Source organism: Bos grunniens, chromosome 1, assembly GCF_055505025.1.
Source record: "Bos grunniens cultivar Pamir isolate PY7600 chromosome 1, Bosgru_T2T1.0, whole genome shotgun sequence".
In the NCBI taxonomy this organism is placed as follows: domain Eukaryota; kingdom Metazoa; phylum Chordata; class Mammalia; order Artiodactyla; family Bovidae; genus Bos; species Bos grunniens.
Window position 1 is genome coordinate 15,200,050 of NC_141165.1, and position 27,628 is coordinate 15,227,677.

At 50.6% G+C, this 27,628-nt stretch overlaps 1 protein-coding gene across 1 annotated transcript in view; it reads right to left on the reverse strand.

Moving 5' to 3' along the window:
- UMODL1 (uromodulin like 1) overlaps positions 1-27,628 on the reverse strand; it is a 75,532-nt gene that overhangs the window by 31,018 nt on the left and 16,886 nt on the right. Inside the window, exons 6-11 of the mRNA XM_086315713.1 lie at positions 25,573-25,705; positions 15,570-15,577; positions 11,914-12,168; positions 9,194-9,306; positions 7,022-7,241; positions 1,408-1,545 (exon numbers count right to left, since the gene is read on the reverse strand). Of these exons, the coding sequence (XP_086171839.1) occupies positions 1,408-1,545; positions 7,022-7,241; positions 9,194-9,306; positions 11,914-12,168; positions 15,570-15,577; positions 25,573-25,705 (867 nt within the window). The remainder of the gene's footprint in view (positions 1-1,407; positions 1,546-7,021; positions 7,242-9,193; positions 9,307-11,913; positions 12,169-15,569; positions 15,578-25,572; positions 25,706-27,628) is intronic.

Here is a 27,628-nt window from a genome sequence, read left to right on the forward strand (position 1 = left end):
TGCCAAGACACAGCCAGGCTCAGACGGGGTGTCTGGTCTACCCCGACCAAGCGCACCCACCCGCCAGGGGAATTCAAGGGGGACACAGGCTGTCCCAGTGGGTGATTCAGAGTATTCAACAGGACCCATGTATTTGGTTTCCCAAGAACTCTCTTTAAAGGCCAGGAGGCTTCTTCATTTGACCAGTGAGGATGCCCCTACTGTCAGTAGGGGGTCCACCCAGTGGCTGCAGAACCAGAACATAAATGCAGGGCTTGGTTCCTGCAGGCCTCAGATGGGTGCATCTGGCCCTTAAGAAGCTTGGACAGTTTCCCCCAAATGTGTGCCCAGTGTGGGGGTTGGTGCTGGTCACTCTTACCAGCCTGCTGGGCATTACACATGTAAGAAAGAGGATGGGAGGGGAGTGTCTGTGTGGTTCTCAAGAAGCAGGACAGTATACACAGTAGGTAAGGACTAGAGGCTTGCTCCCTAGGGAAAAATTCTCTGCTGGTGCTTCCAGCCAGAAGGCTTTAGCAGGGATGGCAGAGCAGACAGGTGGCTGAGCATCTCCACTGCCCACCTGCCCCCAAAGCAGACATTGCTAGTCAATCACAGCACTGCGCATCTGTACATGACCTCCTCCTGCTTCTTAGCTCAGCACTCCAGGTATCCCCAACCAGCTGGTCAGAACCACACCCTATCCCCAGAATCTTGGGGCCGAGAGGTGCCTAGAATGGGGCTCAAAGGCCTCACCTCGAGGCCTTCTCCTTGCTTACCTGGGCTTCTACCCCTCTCAAGATCTGGGCCACCCAGGAAGGGGCCACCCTCTCCCTCTAGAGGTTTCATCAGGACTTTCTCAGGCCTTTTCATTCAAAACAATAATTTAAAATCATACTTTACAACTGTATTGGTACAGGGGCTTCCCTGGTGGCTCAGTGGAAAAGAATCCACCTGGCAATGCAGGAGATACAAGTTCGATCCCCGATCCGGGAAGTTCCCACATGCCACAGAGCAACTGTGCCTGTGCAGCAAAACTACTGAGCCAGTGCTCTAGAGCCAGAGGGCTGCAACTACTGAAGCCTGAGTGCCCTAGAGCCGTGCTCGGAAACAAGAGAAGCCACCACATTGAGAAGCTTGTGCTCGGCAATTAGTGTACACGGCAGCAGAGACCCAGCATGGCCAAAAATAAATAAATAGATACATTTTCTGAAAACTGCCTTGTTATAAAGACTAGGTTCATAATTGACAGTTATTATATTAATTTTTTGTTTTGGTTTTAAAAGAAATTAAGCCATGCTCATAGGTCCCTAACGGTATGGTGGGCCCCAGGCACTGTTCCCACCCTGCTGGATGGAGGTCGGCCCTGCTCCAGCCCAGGCCCTCGGGGAGGGGGCTCCGCCCAGAGCTGGGGGTGGGGAAGGAGCGCACCGTGGCAGACCCGGCCGGGTCTGGAGGGGTTGGCGTCCCTGGCTGTCCGGCAGCGGCAGGTGTAGGAGCCCTCGAGGTTGATGCACTGGGCTGCCGGCGAGCAGTCGTGCTCCAGGCTGTCTGCACACTCGTCCCAGTCTGCAGACAGGAGGGAGCGAGGACATAAGTGAACACGGCCACACGGTGAGAACACTGCAGAGGCTGCTCAGAGAACAGGTGGTCGTGGCATCGAGCTCTCCGTGACCGTCTTTTCAGTGAACGCACAGAGGTCTGGGGCAGGGCGTCAGTGAGGCCGTGGCATCCAGCACCTGATGGGGACGTGGGGGGCCCTGCACAGAGCCCTCCCAGAAGCTTCCATCTGAACCAAGGACCACCTGAATGGAGTGTCTGCCTGCCTCGATTGCTGTCTGATCTGGAGGCAGAAACGGCAACGTCGGTTCCTTTGGGGGTACTAGTGCCCATGGGCTTCCCTCATAGCTCAGTCGGTAAAGAATCTGCCTGCAATGCAGGAGACCTGGGTTCATTTCCTGGGTTGGGAAGATCCTCTGGAGAAGGAAAGGGCAATCCACTCCAGTATTCTTGCCTGGAACATCCCATGGCAGAGGAACCTGGTGGGCTACAGTCCATGGGGTCGCAAGAGTCAGACACGACTTGGCGACTAAACCACCAAACCACCGCCACCAGCACCCACAGGTGTGAATATAGTCCCATCTTGTGTATTCTTTGCTCCCAAGGGGCTGTCTCTTCTCTCTGATGTGCCAGCATCCCTTAATATTTAGTGCCTCAAGAAAGAAACAGGAAAATAACTGAGCCAGGTGGTATCCAGTCACTACAACATGAACCTTCTGAGACCCAGGACGGCCCTTGCACACCTCCTCTCCGGGTCTGGTAAAAGACCAAGAGAGACTCAAAGGCCTCGAGCCACTAGAAGTCCTGAACCTTCTTCTGATCTGGGCAAAGTAGGCTGTTAAGTGAGCCCTGTAAATACCCACTGCCCCCAGCCCTGTAAATCCCCCCAAAGCTTCCCGTCCTTTCTCACCCAGGGCCAGCTTTAGGGAAAACTCATCAGGAGCATGCCCCCTCCTCCTTCTCCCGCTGCCCCCTCCCCTCCCCTCTTCTGGGCCCCCTGGTCACCCCCAGCCCCATGTGTGGCCCTGCCGGAGGAAAGAATCTGATAGCTTTGGGCATGTTGACGCATGACTGATCAATAAGGTGCTATAGGAGAGTTAGCAGGATAAAACCTTAAGGAACAAAGACAAACATATATCACTTATATGGGAAATCTGGAAAAAAAGGGTACAAATGAACTTATTTACAAAACAGAGAGAGAGTCGCAGATGTAGAAAACCACCTTATGGTTACAAGGGGAAAGGGGGAAGGGATAGGCTGGGATTAACATGTACAATACACACCCTACTGTGTAATAAAATAGATAAGTAATAAGGACCTACTGCATTGCACAGAGAACTCTGTGCAATCTATGTATATGTATTTCCAGCAGTTTTCCCAGTAGTCAGGTACGGATGTAATAGTTGGACCATAAGGAAGGCTGAGCCATGAAGACTTGATCCTTTTGAACTATAGTGCTGGAGAAGACTCCTGAGAGTCCCTTGGACAGTAAGATCAAACCAGTCAATCCTAAAGGAAATCAACCCTGAATCTCGTTAGAAGGACTGATGCCAAAGCTGAAGCTCCAATACTTTGGTCACCTGATGCAAAGAGCTGATAAATTAGAAAAGACCCTGATGCTGGGAAAGATTGAGGGCAGGAGGAGAAGGGGACGACAGAGGATGAGATGGTCGGATGGCATCACTGACTCAATGGACATGGGTTTGAGCAAACTCTGGGAGATAGTAAAGATAGGGAAGCCTGCTGGCCAAGAGAGGTTGCAGAAGTTGGACACAACTTAGGTACTGAAGAACAACAAATGTATATGTAAAAGTAATTCACTTTGCTATACACCTGAAACTCACACAACATTGTAAATCGACTATATTCCGATTTAAAAGTAAACAAAAATAAAATACTCAAGCTATATCTCCTGGGAGGAGCCAGGTGGGGGAACAGTCTTCCCCCAGCCCTGGAAATCCATCCTTCAGGTCTGGCTCTGTGGGTCACTGCCTGTCCCACCCCCACTCCAAGAGAACAGGTGGCTCTGAGCAGAGTCACCCTCTGCCATCAGGGGAAGCTGGGTACCTTGAGGTGGCTGACGGTCCCCATGAAGGGTGGTCACCAGCCCTCTACACAGGTTTCCCAAGAGCTGCAGGGCAGGTTCCCTGGCCAGGCTCAGGGTGCCCAAGGAGCCTGGACTTGGCTGGGCTTTGAGTGAAGATAAGGCATAAAAGGTTCAGTTTTGTGCAGAGAAAGCTCTGCAGCTGGGTGCTCAGAGGCCCATTTTGTGGTTTTCAGTTTTGCTTCATGTGATCTTCACAGAAGACCAGCAGGCTCATCAGCTGATGCAACAGTTACACCCCGACCCTGGGCTCCCCGCTGGCCCAGATCCCCTGGAGTGCTGCCCACCCTCCAGCCTGCAGTGGCTCAAAGGTGCTGATGGTTAAGGCCAGGGCCGGAGCCAGGCCAGCCGGGGCAGATGATCATGAGGAGAGTGGAGGCCCCACTGAGACCTGAGTTCAATCCACAGATCTTCGGAGGTTATCTTGGGGAGGTGGTTCCCTGCTCACTCAGCCAGCACAGGGCTCAGGAGCAAGCCGGAACAACTCTGGTCTTGTACCAAAGCCTGGGGCCGTGCAGGTCTCGGCTTCAGACCTGTGAGCGTGGGAGCTGCTGCGCAGCCTTCGTGCCTCCCGGACCACCAGACAAGGATGCAGACAGGATCCCCTATGGGGCCTGCGCTCTGCTCCTACAGGCAGGAGGCTGGGATGAGGGTGTGGCCCCCTGACCAGAGGAGGGGGAGGCCATGGGAGAGTTGCAACTCCCTACACAAGTAACCCTCAGGAATGAGGCAAGGAGGCCCAAGGACAAGCCACCCCATCCCTGAAAAGGCAGGCTCCTCGGGAGGCTCCAAGCTGTCTTGGAGGCCCCGGTGGCCTTTGGGGGTGAAGCCTGCCTGGCCAGAGCCCTCAGCCCTTCCTGGGGGCCAGCGCCAGAGTCTCACTCAAGGAGGCAGGTGGGCACAGAGATCTGGGTTCTAACGGCAGCTGGCACCAAAGGCAGCACCACTGATGGTGGTGAAAGAGCCCCATCAGCAGGTCAGGGGGATGGTGACAGTCCCGGGGCCAGGCTCCCCTGCCCACGCCTTCTCCCACTGCCCACAGAGGCGACAGGAAGGGCCCCTGCATCTGCGAGGCTGTCAGGGGCCCAAGGCCGATGGGAAGTTTTGGGGAGAGTGGCTGGGCCTGTCCTGAGCTCACAGGAGGAGGCATTACTGCCCAGGTACTGCGGTGTCCCAGGGGACCCCTCACACTAAACGGTGCCACCGTCAGGGCCTTGTTGGGCCGAGGTCTGCACATGGCATGATGGCATGAAGGGGCCACGTGGACACACGTGGAGGCCCAGTGGGTTGTCGGCACTTGGAGCAGGTGAGCAGCACAGCCCTTTCTGAGCAGAGTTTTAGGAAGGGGTGGGGGGCGAAGGCTGGAGAGACAAGGGGAACAAGGGGAAGGAGCAGTGGGGAGGTCCGGTGGGGGACCGTCCAGGCCCGAGAACTCTTCCAAAGTACGGAAGTAAGTCCTAGAGAAGCATTACCCCGACGTGTTGGGTGGTGCTGTCAGATTGCGCCGGGCACCTGCTAACTGCCCCCCATCCCCCTCAGCACTCCCTCGTTTACCCATGAGGTGGGATGTGTCCTCACCTTCCCATCTCCCACATGAGTACACTGAGGCCCAGGAGGCAAAGCCCCTTGTACAGTGGCCCACGGCGAGCCAGCATCAGAGCTGGGATTCCACCACAGCCAGCCTCCTTTGCTGGGTAGTGTGGACAGGATCCAAGAACCAGGGTGCTGCTCAACACTGGGCCTCCCCGCACATGTACACCACCCCGGAGGAAGACCAGGGCACGCGGCCACCCAGTGTCTTGGCGGTGAATGGACCTCAGGGAAGACATGAGGTGATGACAACATAATGGCCACGCTGCTGGGACTTGGTCATTTGCAAAAACCCTTCTTCCAAACACAGTCACATCTGAAGTTCTGTGTTCTCTTATCTTGCAAGATCACCATTCAACCCACAGCCTCACTTGACAAGGATATGGAGTAACCTAATACTTGATGCTGGGAGATGTGGCTGGGAGGCACCTCGAGGAGGACTGGATCTTCCAAAGACGGTTCAGATCTGCCTCAAGTGGGCCCTGGGGGATCTACCACAGGCTGCCTGGCGTTTGCCCGGCACTTGGCCTCTGAGCCCAGACAGGCAGAGCTCATCATGTTAGAGAGGGCCGCCACCATGTCCATTCCCGTGGGGGTGAGTGACAAAGAGACAGCAGGCTAAGCAGGCAGTGTGCCCCAGGTGTGATGCTCCAGCGGCACTTTCCCTGCCTTCTTGGTTTGGGGAAGGTTGAGACAGCAAGCCGGAAGGGACTGAGCTCACAGGAGCTAGCAGCACCCACTCAGGGCCCCGCTTCACTGCGGGGGGTGGTCAGCCATGCCCAAACTGAGCCCCACGCAGGCTCTTTGATGTAGAGACTGTGGTGCCCTCACCATGCAAGGGAACTGCATCCCCAAGTGGACGGCAAAACTTTCCTGACATTAAGGCTCACTGTCTCTGTCATCTCTGTATCTGTCTCTCCAAGTCCCTGTCTCTCCCCAGCCAGTCTACTCTGGATCCCCTGTATCTCTCTCTCTGTCTTTCAGTGTGTCTGTCTCTGTCTTATCCCTGACTCTGAGCCCCCTGCTCCCCCATCTCTCACTGCCCCTGCCCCCACCCTCCCCCCACTCTCTCTGTTTCTCCATCTCCCCCTCTACCCTGATCTGTGACTTCCTGCATCACCAAGTCAAATTACAGGTGTTTGGGTTAACGACATAGACCCCCATGCTGGCGAGTCGCACAGCGGCCAGCTGGCACTGGGCCCCCACGCAGACCCAGGAAGCTCCCGTTCTTGTGCCCTTTGTCATTCCTCTAGCCTGGTTCTGCCCTGGGTTCCAGGCCCACTGCAGATGAGAGGCTCCATCCAAGGGAGTAAGTGTCTTCAGGCCCCACAGGTCACTTCTCCTGTCAGAATCAGGAGGTGTGGGATGCACGAGGGCTCCATGGTTTGGGGGGGCTGGCCCCAGGCCCCAGGTCCCAAGGAGGAGCACAGAATAAAGACTCACATTTCATTTACTTTATCTACCTTTTGGGCTTCCCAGGTGGCGCTAGTGATTAAAAACCCTCCTGCCACTGCAGGAGACACAAGAGACCAGGTTCTGTCCCTGGGTGGGGAAGATCCCCTGGAGAAGGGCATGGCAACCCACTCCAGTATTCTTGCCTGGAGAATCCCATGAGCTGAAGAACCTGGTGAGCTATTGCCCATAGGGTCCCAAAGAGTCGGACACAACTGAAGTGATTTACCACCACCACCATCTACCTTTTGGAATAAAGTGAATGTTGACCAGAACTGATGCAGCCTAGACTCAAGGGCATGAGGGTGGCATGCCCAGGGTGCGGGGAGAGGGACCCACCTTGCACGCGTGTCCCCTGCTGGTCAACCTGGAACACGGTGCTCGCCCACAGAGCTGGGAGCAGAGGGGCCAGTGTGGACACACCCACTGGGAACTCAGAGTCCCATACGGTCAGCCTGAGCCTCACCACCACGCTTCCGGTCTGGAGAGACACGACCTGCAGCCTCAGCTTCCCTCTTCGGTACAAGTCGGAAATGGCCGGCGGCAAGGAGGCAGCGACCTGGCCCGGGAGAGGCGACAGATGCTCAGATGGAGCGGACTTTTCCATCAAGGTCTTCACCACTCATTGAGGCTCCCAGAGTGGCACAGGGATGGTGCACAGAATCCACGGGTCCCCTTCATGACCGAGAGGAGGTGCCCTCACCCACCTCTTGGGGCAACAGTGTCGCCCCCCAGATGACTGGAGCCCTGGGAGAGTGGGCCAGGCCTCATCAGTCTTTCTGAGGATGCTGAGACCACGATAGCCAACTCCCCGTCCTGCAGCCCTAGATCCACTCCCTGTGCCCCGGAAACCGGTGTGAAGGTTAACGTGTGTGTGAGAGACAAACAGAGAGTTGGGTTGACTGGTGGGCTGGTGGAATGACCAAGAAGGGCAATCTCATGGCTGTTTGGCACTGCCCCCCTCCCTGGGCTGTATCCCCAGGAAACACAGGTACAAACAGGTGCTCAGGGCAGCCTGTGCCGGAGCAAGGAGACCCCAACCCCTCCCCACCACTCCTGCACCCACAGGCCAATCACTGCTAAAAAGTAGGAAGACTTTTCCAAGAAAGGTCAAAAACTGACCCCCGCCCCCGCAGGTGAACATAGAGAGGCAACCCTCCTTCAGGGTGTCCCATTTCCACACATCCTGCAAGTGGAACTTGCAGAACTTCTTTCTTGCTCCAGAATATCTTTCCAAGACACATGTGGGATAAACGCCTTGGGAGAGAGAGAGGATGGCCCGATCCAGACCAAGGGCAGATCTATTCACTGTCTGATGTCGCAAAGATAACGTCTCTTGGGAGCTCCCTGGTGGTCCAGTGGCTAAGACTCCAGGCTCCCAATGTAGGGGGCCTGTGTGCGATCCCTGATCAGGGAACTACAAGCCACATGTCACAGCAAAGTAGACATAAAAATAAAAAATAAAAGCAAATATATTCATTGGAAGGACTGATTCTGAAGCTGAAGCTCCAATACTTTGGCCGCCTAATGCAGCAAGCCTATTCATTGGAAAAGACCCTGATGATGGGAAAGATTGAGGGCAGGAGGAGAAGGGAATGACAGAGGATGAGACGATTGGATGGCATCATTGACTCAACAGACATGAGTTTGAGCAAACTGTGGGAGATGGTGAAAGACAGGGAAGCTTGGCGTGCTGCAGTTTATGGGGTCGCAAAGAGCTGGACATGACTCAGCAACTGACCAATAGCAACAAATATTAAAAAAAAAAAAAAGATAAGGTCTCTTTCTGCAAGGTTTAGGCAGGTTTGCATGGGGACTGTCAGCAGTGATGCAGAGGTCCTACATGTGTGTCAACCACATGCAGAGGGAACCAGTTTCCCTCTGTGTCACCTGCTCGGGACTTGGGGGCCAGCAGGGGACCTGGCACCCATCTGATGCTCATGCTGCCTGCTCTGCTGTGAGCAATGAAGTCCTTATCTCTGATCCAGGCATCTCACATCCTCTGCCAGCTTCCATCCAGTAGTCTAACTTACCAGCTTGCAGGCAGAGTGAAATCCTAGACCTTTCGTAGTTTCTGACAGTTCAGCATTTTGTTCTTTTCTCCTACTCAGCTTATGAGGATAAATGGTAGTCACTACTGGCCCTGTTCTCCCAAGCCTTGTGCTGGTGACTCCCCTCAACCCCAGGGAGGGACGGATGCTGTGATCACTGGTAAATACATCTTCAGTGAAGCTGCCCCAAAGCAGGAGGGTAGCAGCCCCAGACCCCCCGAGATGGAAGGTTCAACAGAAAACCCAGCTAAGCCATCAAGTGGTCCAGTCCATTTGAATCCAAGATACTTTGGCCCCAAATCTAGGTAAGTTACCCATAAAGGGGGCATTTTGAGTAAAACCATGGGATTTGAGACTGCCCCCTCCCCAGCCCTGTTGTCAGGCGCTCATCCCACACCCACATTGGTCACCAGTTGGGTTCCTGGCTCAGACCCTCGGAAGCCCCTCTCCCAGGCTTTACCTCATGCATCAGTTGCTGGGAGAAGTCCTGGAACTCGGGGCTCCCACGGTCCAGCAGCTCTTCCGTCACACTGCGGTTTAGAATCCTGACCATGACCTCAAACACTCGGGCATCTGAGATAGACGATAATGTGAGTTAGCTGAAGTCCGTGAGCTTTTCTGTTAACATTTTCCAATTTCTCTTACTCTTTGGAGGGGGAGGCTTTAGAAAACAGATTGAGGCATGTGTCTCAGGTTGGTGGCCACATTAGGAGAAACCAACACAAGGAATATGATACGTCTACACTGGCATGATGGAAACTCAGACGCAAACACACACCTTTAGAGCCAGCACAGGGGAACAAGGTATAAATATCACATAGTTCATAGCAGCGGGAACGGGTCAACCAGCCACGTAGCCTATGAAGACCCCTCCCTCCAGCAATCCCTCACAAGCTGTGGCCGCTGCTTTCCTTGGCCTGGATCACAAGTGCATGTCCCACCCTCTCAGGTGACCAATTCATCCTGACTTGCCCAGGAGTTTCTGGCTTTCCAAAAATAAAATTCCCACCTCTCCAGGGCCCACTCCAGGGCAAAATGGTAGGGTTGGTCACCCTACAAGGAAAGCATCCTTTCCTGTGGACATAAGGGAAGCTAGAAGCCTCAGGGTGGGATGTGGGGGCTTACATACGTCTCTTTCATTATCAAAAATGAAGCCCACACCCACAGCAGGTGCTGCAGCAGCTCTAATGACCTATAGGCCACTCACACTTCTTTCCCACCCTGGCTCTCTCCACTAGCCAGCAAAGGCGCAATTTATCACCGCTGCACATACACAGTCCCAGAAATGTCCCCAGGTTGAATAGTGCCCATTTCTAGACCAGGACTCTTCTGAACTGTCTCCCACCTCAGCAAGAGAAATGAGTGAACCTTGAGGCCCAGGATTCCCGAGCCCCAGCCCTGCCCACATCACAGAGCCTCCCGAGTGGTCGGTATCCACCAGTGCTTGGGGAACCGGGATTCACCATGAGGCCCCGGGTCTCCATTGCTACAATAATCTCCACTGCCTCCAACATAGCAGGCTTGTACCACTGTCAAATTAATTAGCTAAGACCTCTAAAGCCAATCGAGTTTCTTTAAAAAAAAAAAAAAAGGCTCTGCAAATAGAAGGCATTTTTGCAATATACAGAAGGAAAGAGAATCAGCTGGGGAATGAATAAGCTGGTAATCAGGAGTCTTCTGGAATCTTCCAAATTATCTATCCTGCACTGGAAGGGAGGGAAGGGGGCACAGAGTCAGTGGGAGTGGGGGGAGCTACGTGTTCCTACTACACGTCCTAGCAGAGATGAATCTGTGCTGGGATGTTGGCTCCATAAATGGTCATGTCTGAGGCAAGCTGGGGGGAGGTAGAGGGCAGGGGGCGGAAGACAGAAGCCAGCAGTCAGAAGGGCTGGGCCATCCCCAGGATGACTCACAGGGATGAGCCCCACCCATCCCTGTCTCCTCAAAGGGAAGCCAGTGGTCCCCCATTTTCTTCGTGGAACAATTTGAAAATAAAACAAGAAGAGGAGACGGCACCAGTTTGGAAATTGGAGGCTTGTAGCAAAGTCAAGGGCTTACATTGTTTGCATGGCTAGGGCTCTAGGGGCCCTCTGGGTAGGGACCTGTGCTGTGTGCTTTGACGATTTTGCATGGGACAGCCCTGAATTGGTTCATAAAGGGTATGACAGGACAGCAGGGTATGACTGCTCCTGTCATACCTCACTTATTTCAGTCATGGGTATTATCCCTGTGCATGAAACTGACCCCCGTAGGGTCTTTTTCTTTTTTCCTTTTTTAAAAAATGTTTTATATTATAGTAAAGTTGATTAACAATGTTATGTTAATTTCAGGTATAGAGAAAAGTGGTTCAGTTATGCATATACATGTATCTATTCTTTCTCAAATTCTTGTAGCATTTAGGTTGTTACATAATATTGAGCAGAGTTCCCTATGCTTTGCAGAAGGTCCTTATTGCTTATCCATTTTAAATATAGTAGTGTGTCCATGTTGAGCCCAAACTCCCAATATATCCCTCCTCCCCACCCTTTCCTCATAGGGTCTTTCATGCAGGGATTTCTGCCCTTTGCCTGCTCAGAACCCCTAGGCTGGGGCTCCCCGCTTCTCTGGTCCCCAGAATGTCTCAGAGCCCACTGTCCCCACGCACACTTCCTTGTCCTGTTGCCAGGGGCCAGCCTAGGAGGGAACTCCCCCACCCCGGGGGCCAAACCCAACAGAAGTCTCTAGAACCCAGCACCACTGAGACCAGGCAGAGGGGAGGTGGCCAGTGTCAGCCACCAGTCAGAGTCACATGGATACTGGAATCCCCAATTCATGAATATATTGTGTTTATGTGGGAGGAAAAGTGTCTTCAGCTCTAGTTCACTTGGGGCCTCACTCTATCTGACCGCTTCATGCATCCCTCAAACCCCAGAAAGATGAGGTCTCCATAGAGCCCTCATCGAGCCCTCAGTCAGGGTGAGGTGCTGGGGAGCGAGGGAGCCTGTCCAGACAAGGAGTGCCGTGGCACTGCTCCAGGACACGGAGCGCGTCCACTGTCCCCCTCCCAGGAGGGGTGGGGTCAGGCCAGTGACCACCCCTGCTCTGCTCACAGGAAGCACAATGATTTGAATCACTACGGCCAACAGAACTGGACTAGACTGAGAAACTCACAGGTGATAAGGATTTTGGATGTGGCCTTACCGGTCCTGGCAGTGACCATGGCAGTGATGTTGGCCCCGCATGCCTGGTAGCTGGTCTTCACCCCATACCTCACTCCAGCCTCCAGCCTGGCCACCTCCAGACTCGTCCCAGGGGTGCTGGCACTCCTGAACAACTCTTCACCCTGGTAAACCTGCACCCAGAAAGTGTGGTTCTGGGTGGAGTTTAAGCTCCAGGACACTTGAAAGCTGCTGCTGGTGACATTGAGAATCATGAGGTCTCTGATGGGAGGGTAATCTGCAAAAGGGTAGAACAAGAAAGATGCAGAAAACATCAGAGGGAAGCAAAAGAAGCAAAAGTCAACAAGTGAACCAACATCAAACTGAGAAGCTACTCCCTGGCAAAGGAAACCAGCCACGAAATGAAAAGGTAACCTACAGGCTGGGAGAAAATATCTGTAAATTATTCATCTAATCAGGGGCTAATATCCAAAATATATTTGAAATCATGCAACTCAATAGCAAGAAAAAATAATACTCCAATTTGTAAATGGATGGAAGATCTGAATAGACATTTTTCCAAAGAAGACATACAGATGGTCAACAGGTCCAAGAAAAGATGCTCAATGTCACTAATCATCAGGAAATGGAAATGAAAACCATCCTGAGGTAGCAGTTCATAAGTGTTAGAATGGCTATTATTAGAAGGGTAAGAGATAATAAATATTGACGAGGATATGGAAAAATGGGAAACCTCTGATGGTTTCAAGAGTGTATACTTATCTTCAAACTCATCAAGTCATGTGCGTTAAATACATACAACTTTTTATATGCCAATCACACCTCAATAAAGTGATTTTAAAATGTGAAAAAAAAGAAAAATGAGAACCCCCATGCACTGCTGGTGGGAATATAAAGTGGTACAGCCACCATGGAAAACAGCATGGAATATCCTCAAGAAAAGAAAAATAGAGCTACCATACACTCCATTAATTCCATTCCTGGATATTGATCTAAAGGAAACAAAATCACTAGCTCAAAGAGACACCTGCACCCCCATGTTCATTGTGTTATTATGCACAATAACCAAGCCATGGAAATAACCAAGCTGTTTTTGTAGTTGCGGTCAAAACACATTATGATGTGCGATGGACAGAATTGTGTTCCCCTAATATTCATGTGTTAGGGTCCTAACTCCCAATGCCTCAAAATGTGGCTGTATTTGAAGGCAGAGTCTTTAAGAAGTTATTAAGTTAAAGTGAGGTCATTAGGCTAGATCCTAACCCAGTGTGACTGGCGTCCTTACAGGAGGAGGCAATCAGGACGCAAATATGCAGAGAGATGGCCCTGTGAGGACGCAGGGAGAAGACAGCTATCTACATGCCAAGAGGCCTCAGAAGGCACCAGCCTGCCCATGCCCTGATCTTGGACTTGCAGCCTCTAGACAGAGAAAAGTAAATGTCTGCTGTTCGTTGTGGTTCTTTAGCCAATCAGGCGTGTCTGACTTTTTGTGATCCCATGGATTGTAACCATGGCTCCTCTGTCCATGGGATTCTCCAGGCAAGAATACTGGAGTGGGTCGCCATGCCCTCCTCCAGGAGATCTTCCCAACACAGAGACTGAACCCAAGTCTCCTGTGTCTCCTGCATTGGCAGGCGGATTCTTTATCACTGAGCCACCAGAAAAGCCTGTCTGCTGTTTAAGCCCCCAGTTTGTGATGTGTATCATCAGCCTGAGCAGATTAACACACGGTGTGAGCTTTCTGTGCTACGTTTATCTCAACACAAAATCAAATGGCCCGCTCTTCTGATTCAGGAACACTTCATCACTTTCCTTTGGACTTCTGCTTGGCTAATTCATCCCCAAAACAATGGCCCGGTAGGGAAGCAAGACCAGAGTCAGGCTGAGGTGCTCTGTGTTTTCAAATCGAAATTCATGTTTTAAAGAGCAACACTTGAATATAACAACCAAAATATATTTTAATGCTCACATGGAATTAAATCCCTCTTGTGGGAGAAAAATTCTGGCTTTACAGCAAGCAACTGGGCAACATGAATTATACAAAAAGTAAGGTGGCCGAAAGTCTAGGCACAATCACTTTTACAGCAGAATTAGAGTTCAATAAGAAACAAGCAAGAAGGCAATTTTTTAAATCTTTTGTAAAGCCATACTAGAGAATAAAGAATTAAAATATGCGTTGTTTTCAAAGCCCTACTTATAAGGATTCATAGGATATATGTTTTCAAATATTATGAAAAAATGTCTTTTCAGACAAAGCTGTATGCTTCCTTTTAGTAAAAATTATCACTGGTACAAGTCAACCATCTCCCTTTTTCCCCTGGCTGCCAAGAGGCTCAGGGTTAGACCGGAGTCCCTCCCTTGCCCTGCAACCCAGCCCTGTGTGCCCTCCCTGAGCTGCCCTTTAGAAATGGCAGTGCCCTGTGCTTCCCCACCAGAAGCCCTTGCGAGACTCCTCAAAGAAGAGGGTATAAACCAGTGGATGCTGGAGAGACATGTGAGCCCAGCTTCCCTCCATCTGAATTCCCGCAGCTTTCTGAGACCTCTCCTTGCAGGAGGAGGGAGCCTGTACACGTCAGTCCTTTCACTGAATCATCCAGTGTTTTTCTGTGCCTTTGTCAAACAAACAGTGGCAATTTCATATGGTTTGATGTTTATTGAGTAGCTACTGTGCCCCCAGGCAGTGACGGAAACAAAGATGGGTTAATGTCCACAGCAATACCAGACACATGCATGGGATGTGCAAGCCAGTGTGGCTGGCATCATATCAGCAGAGGGATATGGGAAAACCCCCTCCCATGACTCCATCACACTGCTGGCCAGGCTATCGGTAACACACTTAGAGATGCTATTGGCTGAGTGCTGTTGCACAGGATATGTCATACCACACAGCCTCTCCAACAATACCAGGTACTACTATGATCCCATTTTACAGAAGACAAAACTGAGGCCTAGAAATGTCAAGGAGAAAGTAAGTGGCAAAGCTGTCTAATAATTAATGACAAAGCTCCCCACTGCCCTGTGCTGTACTCCTAAATGATTCCATCACCAGGAACAGACTGACCTCCAAAGACAGCAGCTCCTGATCCCTAGAACCTGCAAATGTGACCTTATTTGGAAAAAGAGTCTTTTCAGGGGTGATGAAATTAGGGGTCTTGAGAAGAGACGGTCCCGGATTATCCAGGTGGGTCCTCAGTGCAATCACAAGATGAGAGAGTGGACACACACACACAGAAGAGGAGACTACGTGAAGAAGGAGCAGAAGAGTTGAAGATGCTGTGTCGGCCTCGAAGGTGGGAGTGATGTGGCCACAGCCAAGGACTTCGTGCTCCCCCAGAAAGAGGGAGGTACAAAGCAGCGGTCTCCCTAGAGCCTCCAAAGTGGACCTGCCCTGCCAACACCTCGACCTGGACCCAGGGATAAGGATGACAGGTTTCTGCAAATCTCTGTTGCTTTAAACCCCTAGGTTTGTGGCACTTCATGATAGCAGCCCCAGAAAATGAATCCACCTCCCCAGTCTAAGTAGTTCTCAAGGCAGCAGTTGGCGAGACAGCACAGCTGGTTGGAAAGTTCTCCATGTTGCTGCAAACCCAGCCAACTTCTGACACGCTAAGGCTACTCCCTCCCTCTCCTGTAGGACAGACAGATACTGTAAGCTGGCAATAATCCTTTGTTTCTGACCCTGCCACCTTCCCTCTGACTTGGATTTAAGTTCATCGGCCAGGACAATTTCTGTTGCTGTCCCCGGCCTGGCAATGCTCCCTCCTTTTAAAATGTGGTCCCAGAAAATAAATCAGTCGATTCTCGACTGTGAGTGATCCCAGGGTACCCCTGCCCTGTGGTCCTCCCCAGGCTACAGCTGTGAACCTGAATTCAGAAGTCGACGTTGATCTCAGTGAAGCATGTTAGATTCTCTGTGTCCACGGGTCTCAGCCCTTGTTTTCTCCAGGCAGCCCTGACCCACGTCTGGGGGGGCCGGAAGGTTGATGCCCGCACCATGGCCTTTCCCGTGTCTCCCGTCAGGCTCCACTCCTTTCTAACCCCTGGACCTCTCAGTTGAACACCTGAACCTTGTAAAGGTACAAACACAGGACTAGAGCGAAGGTGTTGAGCCTTCAATTGTCAGAAACCTGATTGCAGATCAGGCTTGTGAACTTGAGTGGCTGTCTTTGGCAGCCTGCCTTCCTCAAGCAGCAGACCCAGCACAGTTATTTACCAAGATGCTCACCATCATCAGGCCCCAGCTGGGAAGGGACCATGTTGAAGGGAGTTAGGATGACCCTTGAATCCAGTTCCTTCCATCCATCCTAAACGCAGAACACGTTCCTGGAACATTAAGTGCAAACTGGGTGATATCTCTTACAGTTTTTGTTTTGTGCAAGATTCCAGCTGCCCCGTGTGTCATTAATTGGGTGACTAATTTCACAAGAAAAGCATCTGAGATTTGTGCTGTATTTTCCATGAATTTGTACCTCTAACTCGTTCCAGCAGATAGCTCATTTATTATATTAGCTTCTAAATTTAAAACATGTGCTGTTCCCCTTAGCCATATACAATTGGAATTCACTCTAAATTTCTGATCTGGAGACACCAGCCATGTCTTTCCTGCCCTGTTGGAAGTGAATCTGGGGTGTTGCTATTTCTCTGTTTGTGTTTAGCTCTCAGGTGGCCCTTTATCTTGAGGGAAACTTACAAAGCAGCAGCATGGCAGTTTGGCAGTATTCCTGTCTGTAAGTGGAGCCTGATGTTTTTGCAGATGCCTGAGCCGATGACTACTCCGACCTTCTATGGCCACTGGTCTTCCCAGGTGGTACTTGTTGTTGTTCAGTAGCTCTGCCGTGTCTGACTCTGACTCTTTGTGACCCCATGGTCACGGCACACCAAGCTTCCCTGTCCTTCACCATCTTCCAGACTGCTCAAAATCACATCCATTGAGTCGGTGATGCCATCCACCCATCTCATCCTGTCACCCCCTTATCCTTTTGCCTTCAATCTTTCCCAGCATCAGGGTCTTTTCCCATCAGTCACCTCTTCACATCAGGTGGCCAAAATGTTGGAGCTTCAGCTTCAGTCTTTCCCATAAATACTCATGGTTGATTTCCTTTAGGATTTAAAGAATCTACTGCCAATGCAGGAGACATAAGAGACTCGGATACAACCTCTGGTTGGAAAGATCCTCTGGAGGAGAGCATGGCATCCACTTCAGTATTCTTGCCTGGAGAATCCCATGGACAGAGCAGCCTGGTGGACTACAGTCTATAGGGCTGGAAAGAGCCAGACACGACTGAAGTGACTGAGCGCTCATGCTCACTGGGGGTCGGTCCAGGTGATCTGAGATGGTCTGTAGGGGTTCTGTGAAAAGCTCTGTGGGGGCATTTGTGCACAGAAGAGGCACAAGGTTCTAATCAGACAAAGACCCAGGGCACAAGAGAGGAGTGTTTTGTTGCAGAAGTGGGGCTGGCAGGTGCTTTTTTAAAAGAGAAAAAGATGATGTGGTCTGTATACACACACACACACACACACACACCAGAATATTACCCCATCATTAAGAAATGTTGTTTACAGAAACATGGATAGACCTAGAGACTGTCATACTGAGTGAAGTCAGAGAAAGAAATGTTGTGTGACATCCCTTATATGGGGAATCTAAAAAGAAATGATACCAATGAACTTATTTACAAAACAGATGGTAACAGCAGCCATGAAATTAAAAGACGCTTACTCCTTGGAAGGAAAGTTACGAGCAACCTAGACAGCATATTAAAAAGCAGAGACATTACTTTGCCAACAAAGGTCCGTCTAGTCAAGGTTATGGTTTTTCCAGTAGTCATGTATGGATGTGAGAGTTGGACTATAAAGAAAGCTGAGCACCAAAGAATTGATGCTTTTGAACTGTGGTACTGGAGAAGACTCTTGAGAGTCCCTTGGACTGCAAGAAGATCCAACCAGTCCATCCTAAAGGAGATAAGTCCTGGGTGTTCATTGGAAGGACTGATGATGAAGCTGAAACTCCAGTCCTTTGGCCACCTGATGCGAAAAACTGATTCACTGGAAAAGACCCTGATGCTGGGAAAGATTGAAGGCAGGAGAAGGGGATGACAGAGGATGAGATGGTTAGATGGCATCACCGATTCAATGGACATGAGTTTGGGTAAACTCTGGGAGTTGGTGATGGACAGGGGGGCCTGGCGTGCTGTGGTTCACGAGGTCACAAAGAGTCAGACACGACTGAGCGACTGAACTAAATTGAACTTAACAAAACAGAAACAGACTCACAGACTTAGAGAAAGACTTAGAGTTGTCAGGTGGGTAAGACAGTGGGGTAAGGAAGTTAGGGAGTTTGGGATGGTCATGAGTATACTGCTTTGTTTAAAATGAATAACCAACAAGGACCTACTGTATAGGACATGGAACCCTGCTCAATGTTACGTGGCAGCCTGGATGGGAGGGAAGTTTGGGGAAGAATGGATACATGTATATGTATGGCTGAGTCCCTTCTCTGTCCACTATCGCAACATTGTTAATCAGCTATGAGTATGAAAGTTGCTCAGTGGTATCCAACTCTTTGTGATTCCATGGACTGTAGCCTGTCGGATTCCTCTGTCCATGGAATTCTCCAGGCAAAATTACTGGAGCAAGTAGCCATTCCCTTCTCCAAGGGATCTTCCTGACCTAGGGATTAAACCCAGGTCTCCTGCATTGCAGACAGATTCTTTATAGTCTGAGCCACCAGATAATCCAATATAAAATAAAAAGTTTTAAAAAACCCGGAGACGTTAGGAATAGCCAACCCCTCCCTTCAAAGGGAAAGGAACATGTGGATTAAATTATTAATTCAAACTCAACTGTAACAATATTCTCCAGAACCACTTCATAATGTTAGCAAGAACGTTCTAGTCTTCAGAGCAGAATGTTGGAGGTGACCTAAAAGCTGCCCCCGAGGGAAACAGCTAAGCGAATTATATCACTGCTATAGCATACCACTGTTACCCAACCATGGAAAATCGTAATAAAAAAGGCCAGGTTGCTTCTCAGAAATCTTTACACGACATAATGGGAAGTAAAGAAGCCAGAATATAAAATTGCATACGTAGCAGGATTTAAATAAGGTAAAAAAAAAAAAAAAAAAAAAAAAAAAAACCTGGAAGGAAACAGGGGAAAATAAAAATAATTTGCTGGGGTGCTAAGACTAGGGGTGACTTATCCTTCCACTGCTGTTAGCATGTTGTTAAAGTAATAGATCAGATCCCAGAATGATAAGAGGAAGTTTTAGAGGCTAAATTGAATCAGGTGTACCCACATTTCTGCTGAACTGCTTGAGAGGAGATACTAAGGCCATCAAAGACCTCCCCCACAGCATCCTCTTCTGTCCCCCTGCTACTGACCAGGGTTCTTGGCCTCTTTAATAGTAGAAATGCAGGTGAGGCTCTACAGGGGCCCCTGCTGCAGTAGGGGTGTGGTGGGCGGGGCCATGAACAAGTAACAGTTGCCCTTGCTCACTCCCAAGGTGTGGGTGGGGGGCCGTGAGCAGGTTCTTCACATGGGGTGAGGGTAGGGGCAGGTCCAGCAGTCAGGCTGGAGGGGTGGCTTAGGTGGTCTGCCCTAAGCAAACGTCCCTGATCCCTCAGGCCCAGCCTCCTTCGCGCTCTGCTCCGCCATCCTTGGTAACTGGGGCTTATCCACAAGGCCACCGCATGACTCTGATGACCGATGGGATTCGGCCTTCGTGGTCCCCTGCCCAGGGGCTCATGACCTTCACCGTGACTGGCATCAGTAGACTGGCTTTGTTACACAGGAGCAAACGGACCCAAGTCTGGTTCAGTAGCACTCATGCAAAATTCAGATGAGAAAAAAAAATCTTTGTCTTCACTGACCTCGGTCTAAAACGTCACATTTCCTTTCTTTGTGACTTTGGTGCGCACACACATCCCAGGAGGTCTCACGTCGCAGGACCATGTGGCCTGTCTCAGTGTCGCCTGCACTTCTCTCCCCACAGCCAGGCGTCACGGTTTGATAAATGAGTGAAGATGTGCTTGGATTACTACTTAGTGTGAGTTCTCTGGGGAGCTGGCCTGGAGACAGGGATTCCGCAGCCCGCGGTTTGTTTGGGACATTTGGGCATAATGTCCCAGGAGGAAGGAAGGTGGCAGTGAAGTGTATGTCATTCAGGCAGCGAGCAGAGTGGGACCCCTCAGGAAAGTCCGGAACAGGGTGCAGCATATGTACCCCCTCCCCTGAAGAATGAGGGAGCTGGGGGTGTCCTTAAACCACTCCAGAGCCGTTGGTGAGGGCTTCGGAGTGAGGGAGCAGGGCACACAAAGCTGCTGAGTGCAGCCCATTCTGAATGCAACAGGTGGGAAGCGACAGCTGTGTCACCCGGTCAGGGTTGTAAGGTTTTCACAGTTGTGTCTCGGTAGAGCTGGTTTACTCTACCACCCTATATGTTCAATGCACTTGTAAGCACTCATTAACTTCACCTGATACAGAGCAGGCCTGGGCATCACCAGAAAGGCCTGCCCCAGAGCCAGCTGCAGTTTACAGAAATTCCAGCAAGGGGTCATGATGATGGGGAGCCCCAGGGATGCAAACTGGCAGACCCCAGTCAGTGGGAAACTCTGCTGGGCTAAGGGAGCAGGATCCTCCAGCAACTACAAGGAAACAGAGATAGAGGGGCAAACTTCTAGTCTAAAAAATGATGTAAGAGATACCATTACTAACGGGTGAGCATGCATGCTTGTGTGCTGTCATATCCAGCTGTTTTGTGGGGATGGACTCTAGCCCACCAGGCTTCTCTGTTGTGGGATTTTTCAGGCAAGAATACAGGAGTTGGTTGCCATTTCTTCCTCTAGGAGAATCTTCTCGATCAGGGATCAAACTTGAAGCCTACTAATGGGTAGATCTGATTTAAATTGTAACTCAAATTGAAAAATTATGAAAATGAGACCACTAGGTGAGACCACTAGAAATTTCAACACACTGTTCAATGATATTAAGGAATTACTGCTTTGGTTTTTTAAATGTTTTAAAAATCTCATTCTTCTCTCCTAGGAATTCATTCTGATGTAGTAACAGATGAAGTGGTTTGAGGAAGGAGACTTCGGCATAATGGGGATGGGGGAGGAGGGGGTGGATGGACGAGGAGATATCTGTTGTACTCTTTTCTCTGTGTGTATCAGTTCAGTTCAGTTCAGTTCAGTTGCTCAGTTGTGTCCAACTCTTCGAGACCCCATGAATCGCAGCATGCCAGGCCTCCCTGTCCGTCACCAACTCCTGGAGTTCACTCAGACTCACGTCCATCCAGTCAGTGATGCCATCCAGCCATCTCATCCTCTGTCGTCCCCTTCCCCTCCTGCCCCCAATCCCTCCCAGCATCAGAGTCTTTTCCAATGAGTCAACTCTTCACATGAGGTGGCCAAAGTACTGGAGTTTCAGCTTTCGCATCATTCGTTCCAAAGAAATCCCAGGGCTGATCTCCTTCAGAATGGACTGGTTGGATCTCCTTGCAGTCCAAGGGACTCTCAAGAGTCTTCTCCAACACCACAGTTCAAAAGCATCAATTCTTCGGCACTCAGCCTTCTTCACAGTCCAACTCTCACATCCATACATGACCACAGGAAAAACCATAGCCTTGACTAGATGGACCTTTGTTGGCAAAGTAATGTCTCTGCTTTTCAATATGCTATCTAGGTTGGTTATAACTTTCCTTCCAATACTTGTCTACAATTTTCTAGAGTAAAATGTTACAATTCCCCGTGGTCTTGCTGTGCCTACACCATGTGGGCCTGCCTGGCTCTGCCTCCTGTCCCCGACCCTCCTGCCTGGCTCCACCCCCGCTGGCTTCCTGGTCTTTGAATTCCATGCTGCTGGGCCCTGATTCCTGGCATCAGTTTCCTGTGGCTGCTGGGAAGAATTACCACACACTTCGGGTTTCCCTGGTGGCTCAGACAGTAAAGAATCTGTCTGCAATGCAGGAGACCCAGGTTTGATCCCTGGGTTGGGAAGATCCCCCGGAGATGGAAATGGCAACCCGCTCCAGTATTCTCACCTGGAGAATCCCATGGACGGAGGAGCCTGGTGGGCTACATAGTCCTTGGGGTCGTAGGGTCAGACAGGACTGAGCGACTAACACTTTCGCTTTGTTGTTGTTCAGTCGCGGAGGTTTGTCTGACTCTTTGAGGGTCTCCCGCGCACATATGAGCCAGCAGTGACCTGCTGACGGGGCACTGGCAGCTGCGGCCCTGGGAGACGTGTGTCTGCATAAGCCCTTGTGGAGGTCACCATTAGCCCTACCACAGAGTTTGTAGACCCCAGGACTGACTTAACTCAGGGCAACCAAACAACTAACAGGGAGGGAGCACAGCCCCACCCATTAGCAGAAAATTAAAGATTTACTGAGAATGGCTTTGCCCGCCAGAGCAGGACCCAGATTTCCCCCACAGCCAGTCTCTCCCATTAGGAAGCTTGCACAAGCCTCTTATCCTCATCCATCAGAGGGCAGATAGAAAAAACAAGAACGACAATCCCACAGTCTCCAGAATCAAAACCACAATCCAGAAAACTAACCAAAATGACCACATGGATCACAGCCTTGTGTAGCTCAATGAAACTATGAGCCAAACCATGTAGGGCCACCCAAGACAGACGGGTCATGGTGGAGTTTGACAAAACGTGGAGAAGGGAATGGCAAACCACTCCAGCATTCTTGCCTTGAGAACCCCATAAACAGTACATAGAGGCAAAAGGTATGACATCAGAAGATGAGCCCCCAAGTTGGTAGGTGTCCAATATGCCACTGGGGAAGAACGGAGAAATGGCCCCAGAAAGAGTGAAAGGGTGCACCAAAGTGGAAACGATGCCAAGTTGTGGGTGTGTCTGGTGGTGAAAGTAAAGTCCATGCTGTAAAGAACTTTCACTTTAGAGGCTAAAGACAAGAGGAATGTGCTCTCACAGCCCAAGGCCGGAAGCCTAACATCGAGATGTGGCTGCAATCCTTCTGGAGCTCCAGGGAGAACCATCTCTTTCTGCTCTAGTCCATGGAGAGGCACACACTCTGAGGCTGGTGTTCCCGTCCCACCTCCAAGGCCAGAGAGGCGGCTCCTCTCCCCTCTCTGCCTCCCTCGTCATGTCTGCTGTCTCTGGCTCTGACCCTCAGCCTCTCTGTCCTGAGGAGTCTGTGATGACACTGGACCCACCCAGATTATCCAGGTCACCTCTGTGTCAAGGTTCTCAGCCTAATCCCACCTGCAGAGCGCCCTCCGCACCTCGTGGTATGAGATGTCCTACTCACAGGTCCTGGGCTAGGGAGAGGTCATTTGGGGATCATGGCTCAGCCCACCACCTCCTCCTTGTCCCTTGTCGGTCTCATGACCCCCTCACACTCACAAAGCTCACCCCACCCCAGGGGCAGCCCCAGCCACTCCACCTGAGACAGCGCACCTGCCCCACCTCTTTCCTACATCATTTTCCTCCGCAGCAGAACTGTTGCACCATAATTTGTATCATATTTGTCCACATCTTTTTCATCTTCCGCACTGAAATATGAGTTCCAAGGGAGCAAGGGAATCTCGGACTCTGAAGAACCTCAGCTAGAGCAGTTAGTGACTGGCATACAATAGGTGCTCTTTAAAATGTATCCGGTAAGTGAATGGATGTGCCCCTGACCCTCAGTGCCCTGTCGGTGTCAGCTGAACCCTCTACCTGTTCATCTCCAACCCACCATTTGAAGCTGTGAGAATCAGTGTGTCCCTTCCACTGCACACAGATATGTTTTGGCACCACCGTCTTTAAATAAGACCCTCCTGGAAGCGCAAAGAGTCGGACACGACTGAGTGACTGAACTAAACTGGAAGCCCATATTTTCTCCAAATTCTGCTTGATGTCTCTGAGCCCCTTCTTGGTAAATGTCTGTAAATCATCACCCATTCTTGACTTCTGGGTATCATCTTTCCTGCTTTTCTTTCCACCTCACTTCACTTCTGCAAGCCCCTCCTCCTGGTATCGTTTAGTCACTCAGTCACATCTGACTCTTTGCAACCTCATGGACTGTAGCCCGCCAGGCTCCTCTGCCCCTGGGATTCTCTAGGCAAGAATACTGGAGTCGGTTGCCGTTTCCTCCTCCAGGGGATCTTCCCGACCCTGGGATCAAACCTATGTCTCCTGTATTAGCAGGCAGGTTCTTTACCACTGAGCCACCTGGGAAGATATTTAAATACAGGGCTCCTTCCCTTCTCGCAACCAGCCCAGAGTTCAAATGCCACCTGCACATGGACGACCCAGGTTTACTGCATCCCAGACCCTGCTCTGAGCTCGAGCCCCAATGATCCAGCACAGTCAGCACCTCGCATCTCCACCCGCTTTCATCTCCATCTCAGTCTAAACTGTTATTGTCAACATGATTTTAAAACCCTAGTCTTCTATTCGTGGTTACACCCGGACACGCTGCCTTGTTCCTCTCTTCCTCTTCTGCATTTCTTTAATCAGTGAGTCCCAAAGCTTCAGTCTCTAAAATGTTCCTTGAATCCGTCTCTCCTTGCTGCCTTTCACCACCTAGACTCAGCTCTTTGCGAAATACAGTGATTTCTTACAGGAGCCAGTCACATACACCAGCAGCTTGTTCATACCTGGCTCCCGCAGATGACCCCATGACCAGACCCACACAGAGTAGGACTTCCTTCCAGGTATGTCCACCAGCACTCGGCACTTTTGTTTGCCATCCAGTTGGTTGCTTTCAACTGCTTTTTTAACCAGTTTAAACTGGTGTGGAGTTGACCACACCAACCCATGGACAGTCCAGGTTACTCCTGGGGACCCAGTGTAAGTAGTAATCATGCTGCCTTCACTCTTAAAGAGTCCCAGTTTAAACAATAAATTATAAAGGCATCCTGTTTACATACCAGCCTGGAGAGTATCTGGCATGTTCTCTACTGAGTTCCCCGAGAGCAAAGATTATGACCTGTTCATATATCTGTCACACCATATTCATAAATGTTTACCAGCATCTAGCATGGTGAATTGGAGAAGGTAATGGCACCCCATTCCAGTACTTTTGCCTGGAAAATCCCATGAACGGAGGAGCCTGTTGGGCTGCAGTCCATGGGGTCGCTAAGAGTCAGACACGACTGAGCGACTTCACTTTCACTTTTCACTTTCATGCACTGGAGAAGGAAATGGCAACCCACTCCAGTGTTCTTGCCTGGAGAATCCCAGGGACGGGGGAGCCTGGTGGGTTGCTGTCTATTGGGTAGCACAGAGTCAGACACGACTGAAGCAACTTAGCAGCAGCAGCAGCATGGTGAATGGCATATAAATAAACATTTGTTAACTCAAAGAGAATAAGAATATCCCACTCTTTCACAGGGAACTCTACTCAATATTTTGTAATACCTATAAGGCAAAAAATCTGAAAAATCATGTAAATACACACACACACGTATAACTGAATCACTTTGCTACACCTGAAATTAACACAACATGGAAAACCAGTATAAAAAAAAAAACAAAAGAGACGAATATCCAGCCACGAGGTTGAGAACGCTCAAAAGAACTAAGTGAGCCTTCCCTTCTATAAGCCAGTCTTTCCCTCTTTGCAGAAGAGAGGGTCTTGCTGTCAGAGGACCATCCGGCCTGGAAGATTCCTTAAGGCCCTTCTTCCCCACCCGGAAAGCCCAGTTGCTCACCTGCACACATGCCGTCCAGCCCCGGGGGAGATGAGCTGGGGGACTTCAGGTAACCCACACACTGGTGTGAGCCCTCCACGTTCAGACACAGTTCCCTCCCTGAGCAGGTGTTGAGTTCACCATAGGAACATTCATTCACATCTGCGGAGAAGGAGAACAGGTAAGGACGCTCATCGGAGCCATCCCCGTCAACCTCGAGATGTGTGTCACACGAGCTGAGGAAGTGGGTGAGGCTGCAGTCTTGGGGGCCGTCTTGACGCCTTGCCCCAGAGGCCTCTTTGGCCACAGCCTCCTCCACCGGAGCAGCCAGCTCACAGCTCAGTGTATGGTTGTGGCCTGAGCAAATCACTTTGGGGCTGTGTTGAGTCTGATTTCATGGCGTCTGGGCTTCCTCCCCAAGCATCAGCCCTGTGTACAGCAGTGTGTGGACGGGGAAAGAGGGTAGAGCAGCCCCTGCGGTGCAGAAGGGGCCTGGTCCTCCCCTATCTGGTGGGAGCACAGCTCAGAACAGGCAACCAGGCTTCTCCATGACCAGGACAGAGTGACAGAAGGCAAGACCATTTATCTAAGCCATATGGAAAAAGACCAGCATTGTCCACTAACTACCAACCCCCTCTCTTGGCCACAGTGATGGGCTATTCATTCTTACCAACCCTAGCACATCTTCATGCTGGCTGCCCCTTCCTGTGGGTAAGATTTGTTGAGATCCCAATCACAGAATTGCCTCTGCTTTGGGACAGCACCCAAGCTAGAACAAGCCCCACATCCTCACCCCTTCTTCTCCCAAACCACCCAATTCAAGCTGTACCCATAATGGATGCTCTCCAACGCCCTCCCCCAGGAGATGCAAGTGATCAAGACACAATCCCTCCTTGTTCACCTACAGGGAAGTTCTCAGGGTCCCCCCTATGGAAACCTGTCAGAACAGACAAGACTAGTGCTTGGCTTATGGGCACTGCTCAGTCTGGTTTTCAAGAACATTCGTGGAATTTGAAGATAATTAAATGCCATCATTAGAGCTTTCCCCAGGCTCCCCAGGTGGCTCAGTGGTAAAGAATTCGCCTGCCAATGCAGGAGATGTGGGTTCCATCCCTGGGTCAGAAAGACCCCCCTAGAGAAGGAAATGGCAAGCCACTCCAGGATTCTTGCCTGGGAAATCCCATGGACAGAGGAGTCTGGTGGGCTATAGTCCACAGGCCCTCAAAGAGTCAGCACGACTTGGTGACTAAACAACAGCAGCAGCAAAAGAGCCTTCCCCAGGCTGCTTCTCTGGCATCTTGGTGTATGGCCTTCAGCGTCCTCTCATAAGAGCAGCCACCCTCCCAGGGCCACAGCAATCTTCAGCTGCCTCCTGTAGCTCAAAAGAGCCCTCTACTGAAGTCCACCCATCTGCTCATGGACTGGCCACAGCTACTTTCATGCCACGTGGCAAAGCTAAGTGGCTGAAACAGCCCGTGAGGCCCACAGCCCCAAAATAATTTACTAAAAATTTTTAGTAAATTTACTAAAAATTTACTAGAAGGTAAAAAAAATTTACCTTTTTCAGAAAGTTTGCCGACCCCTGACATAGACACACACACACACACACAAATACCAGGTAATTTCTTCCAGAAACACATTGGTGTGCTTCACCAAATTCAGCTCTGTGTAAATTCTGGTTCAAGACTCTTTGGGGACTTGCCTGATGGTCCAGTGGTTAAGAATCTGCTTTCCAATACAGGGGACTCAGGTTCAATTCCAGGTGAGGGAACTAAGATCCCACATGCCATGCGGCATGGCCAAAAGAAATCTTAAAAAAGAGCCTTCTAGATACAAGGATGTCCTTGGCAAGGGTGGGAAAGAGACTAGAGGGCAATTTGGGACCCTAAGAACAGAGGACGTGGGTTACTTGTAGGGTATTCTGGGACTCAGCCTCCAGTCCCACCTGGATGGAAGGAGAAACCCATCATGAGAGGTGGACAAGGTGGGGTGAGGGGAGAGGAAGGCGATGCTGGTACAGAATCAGTTCTCAAAGTCTTGGCTTCAGCATCTAGAGTTTAAACTTCGAGCTAGAGTGAGCCAGAG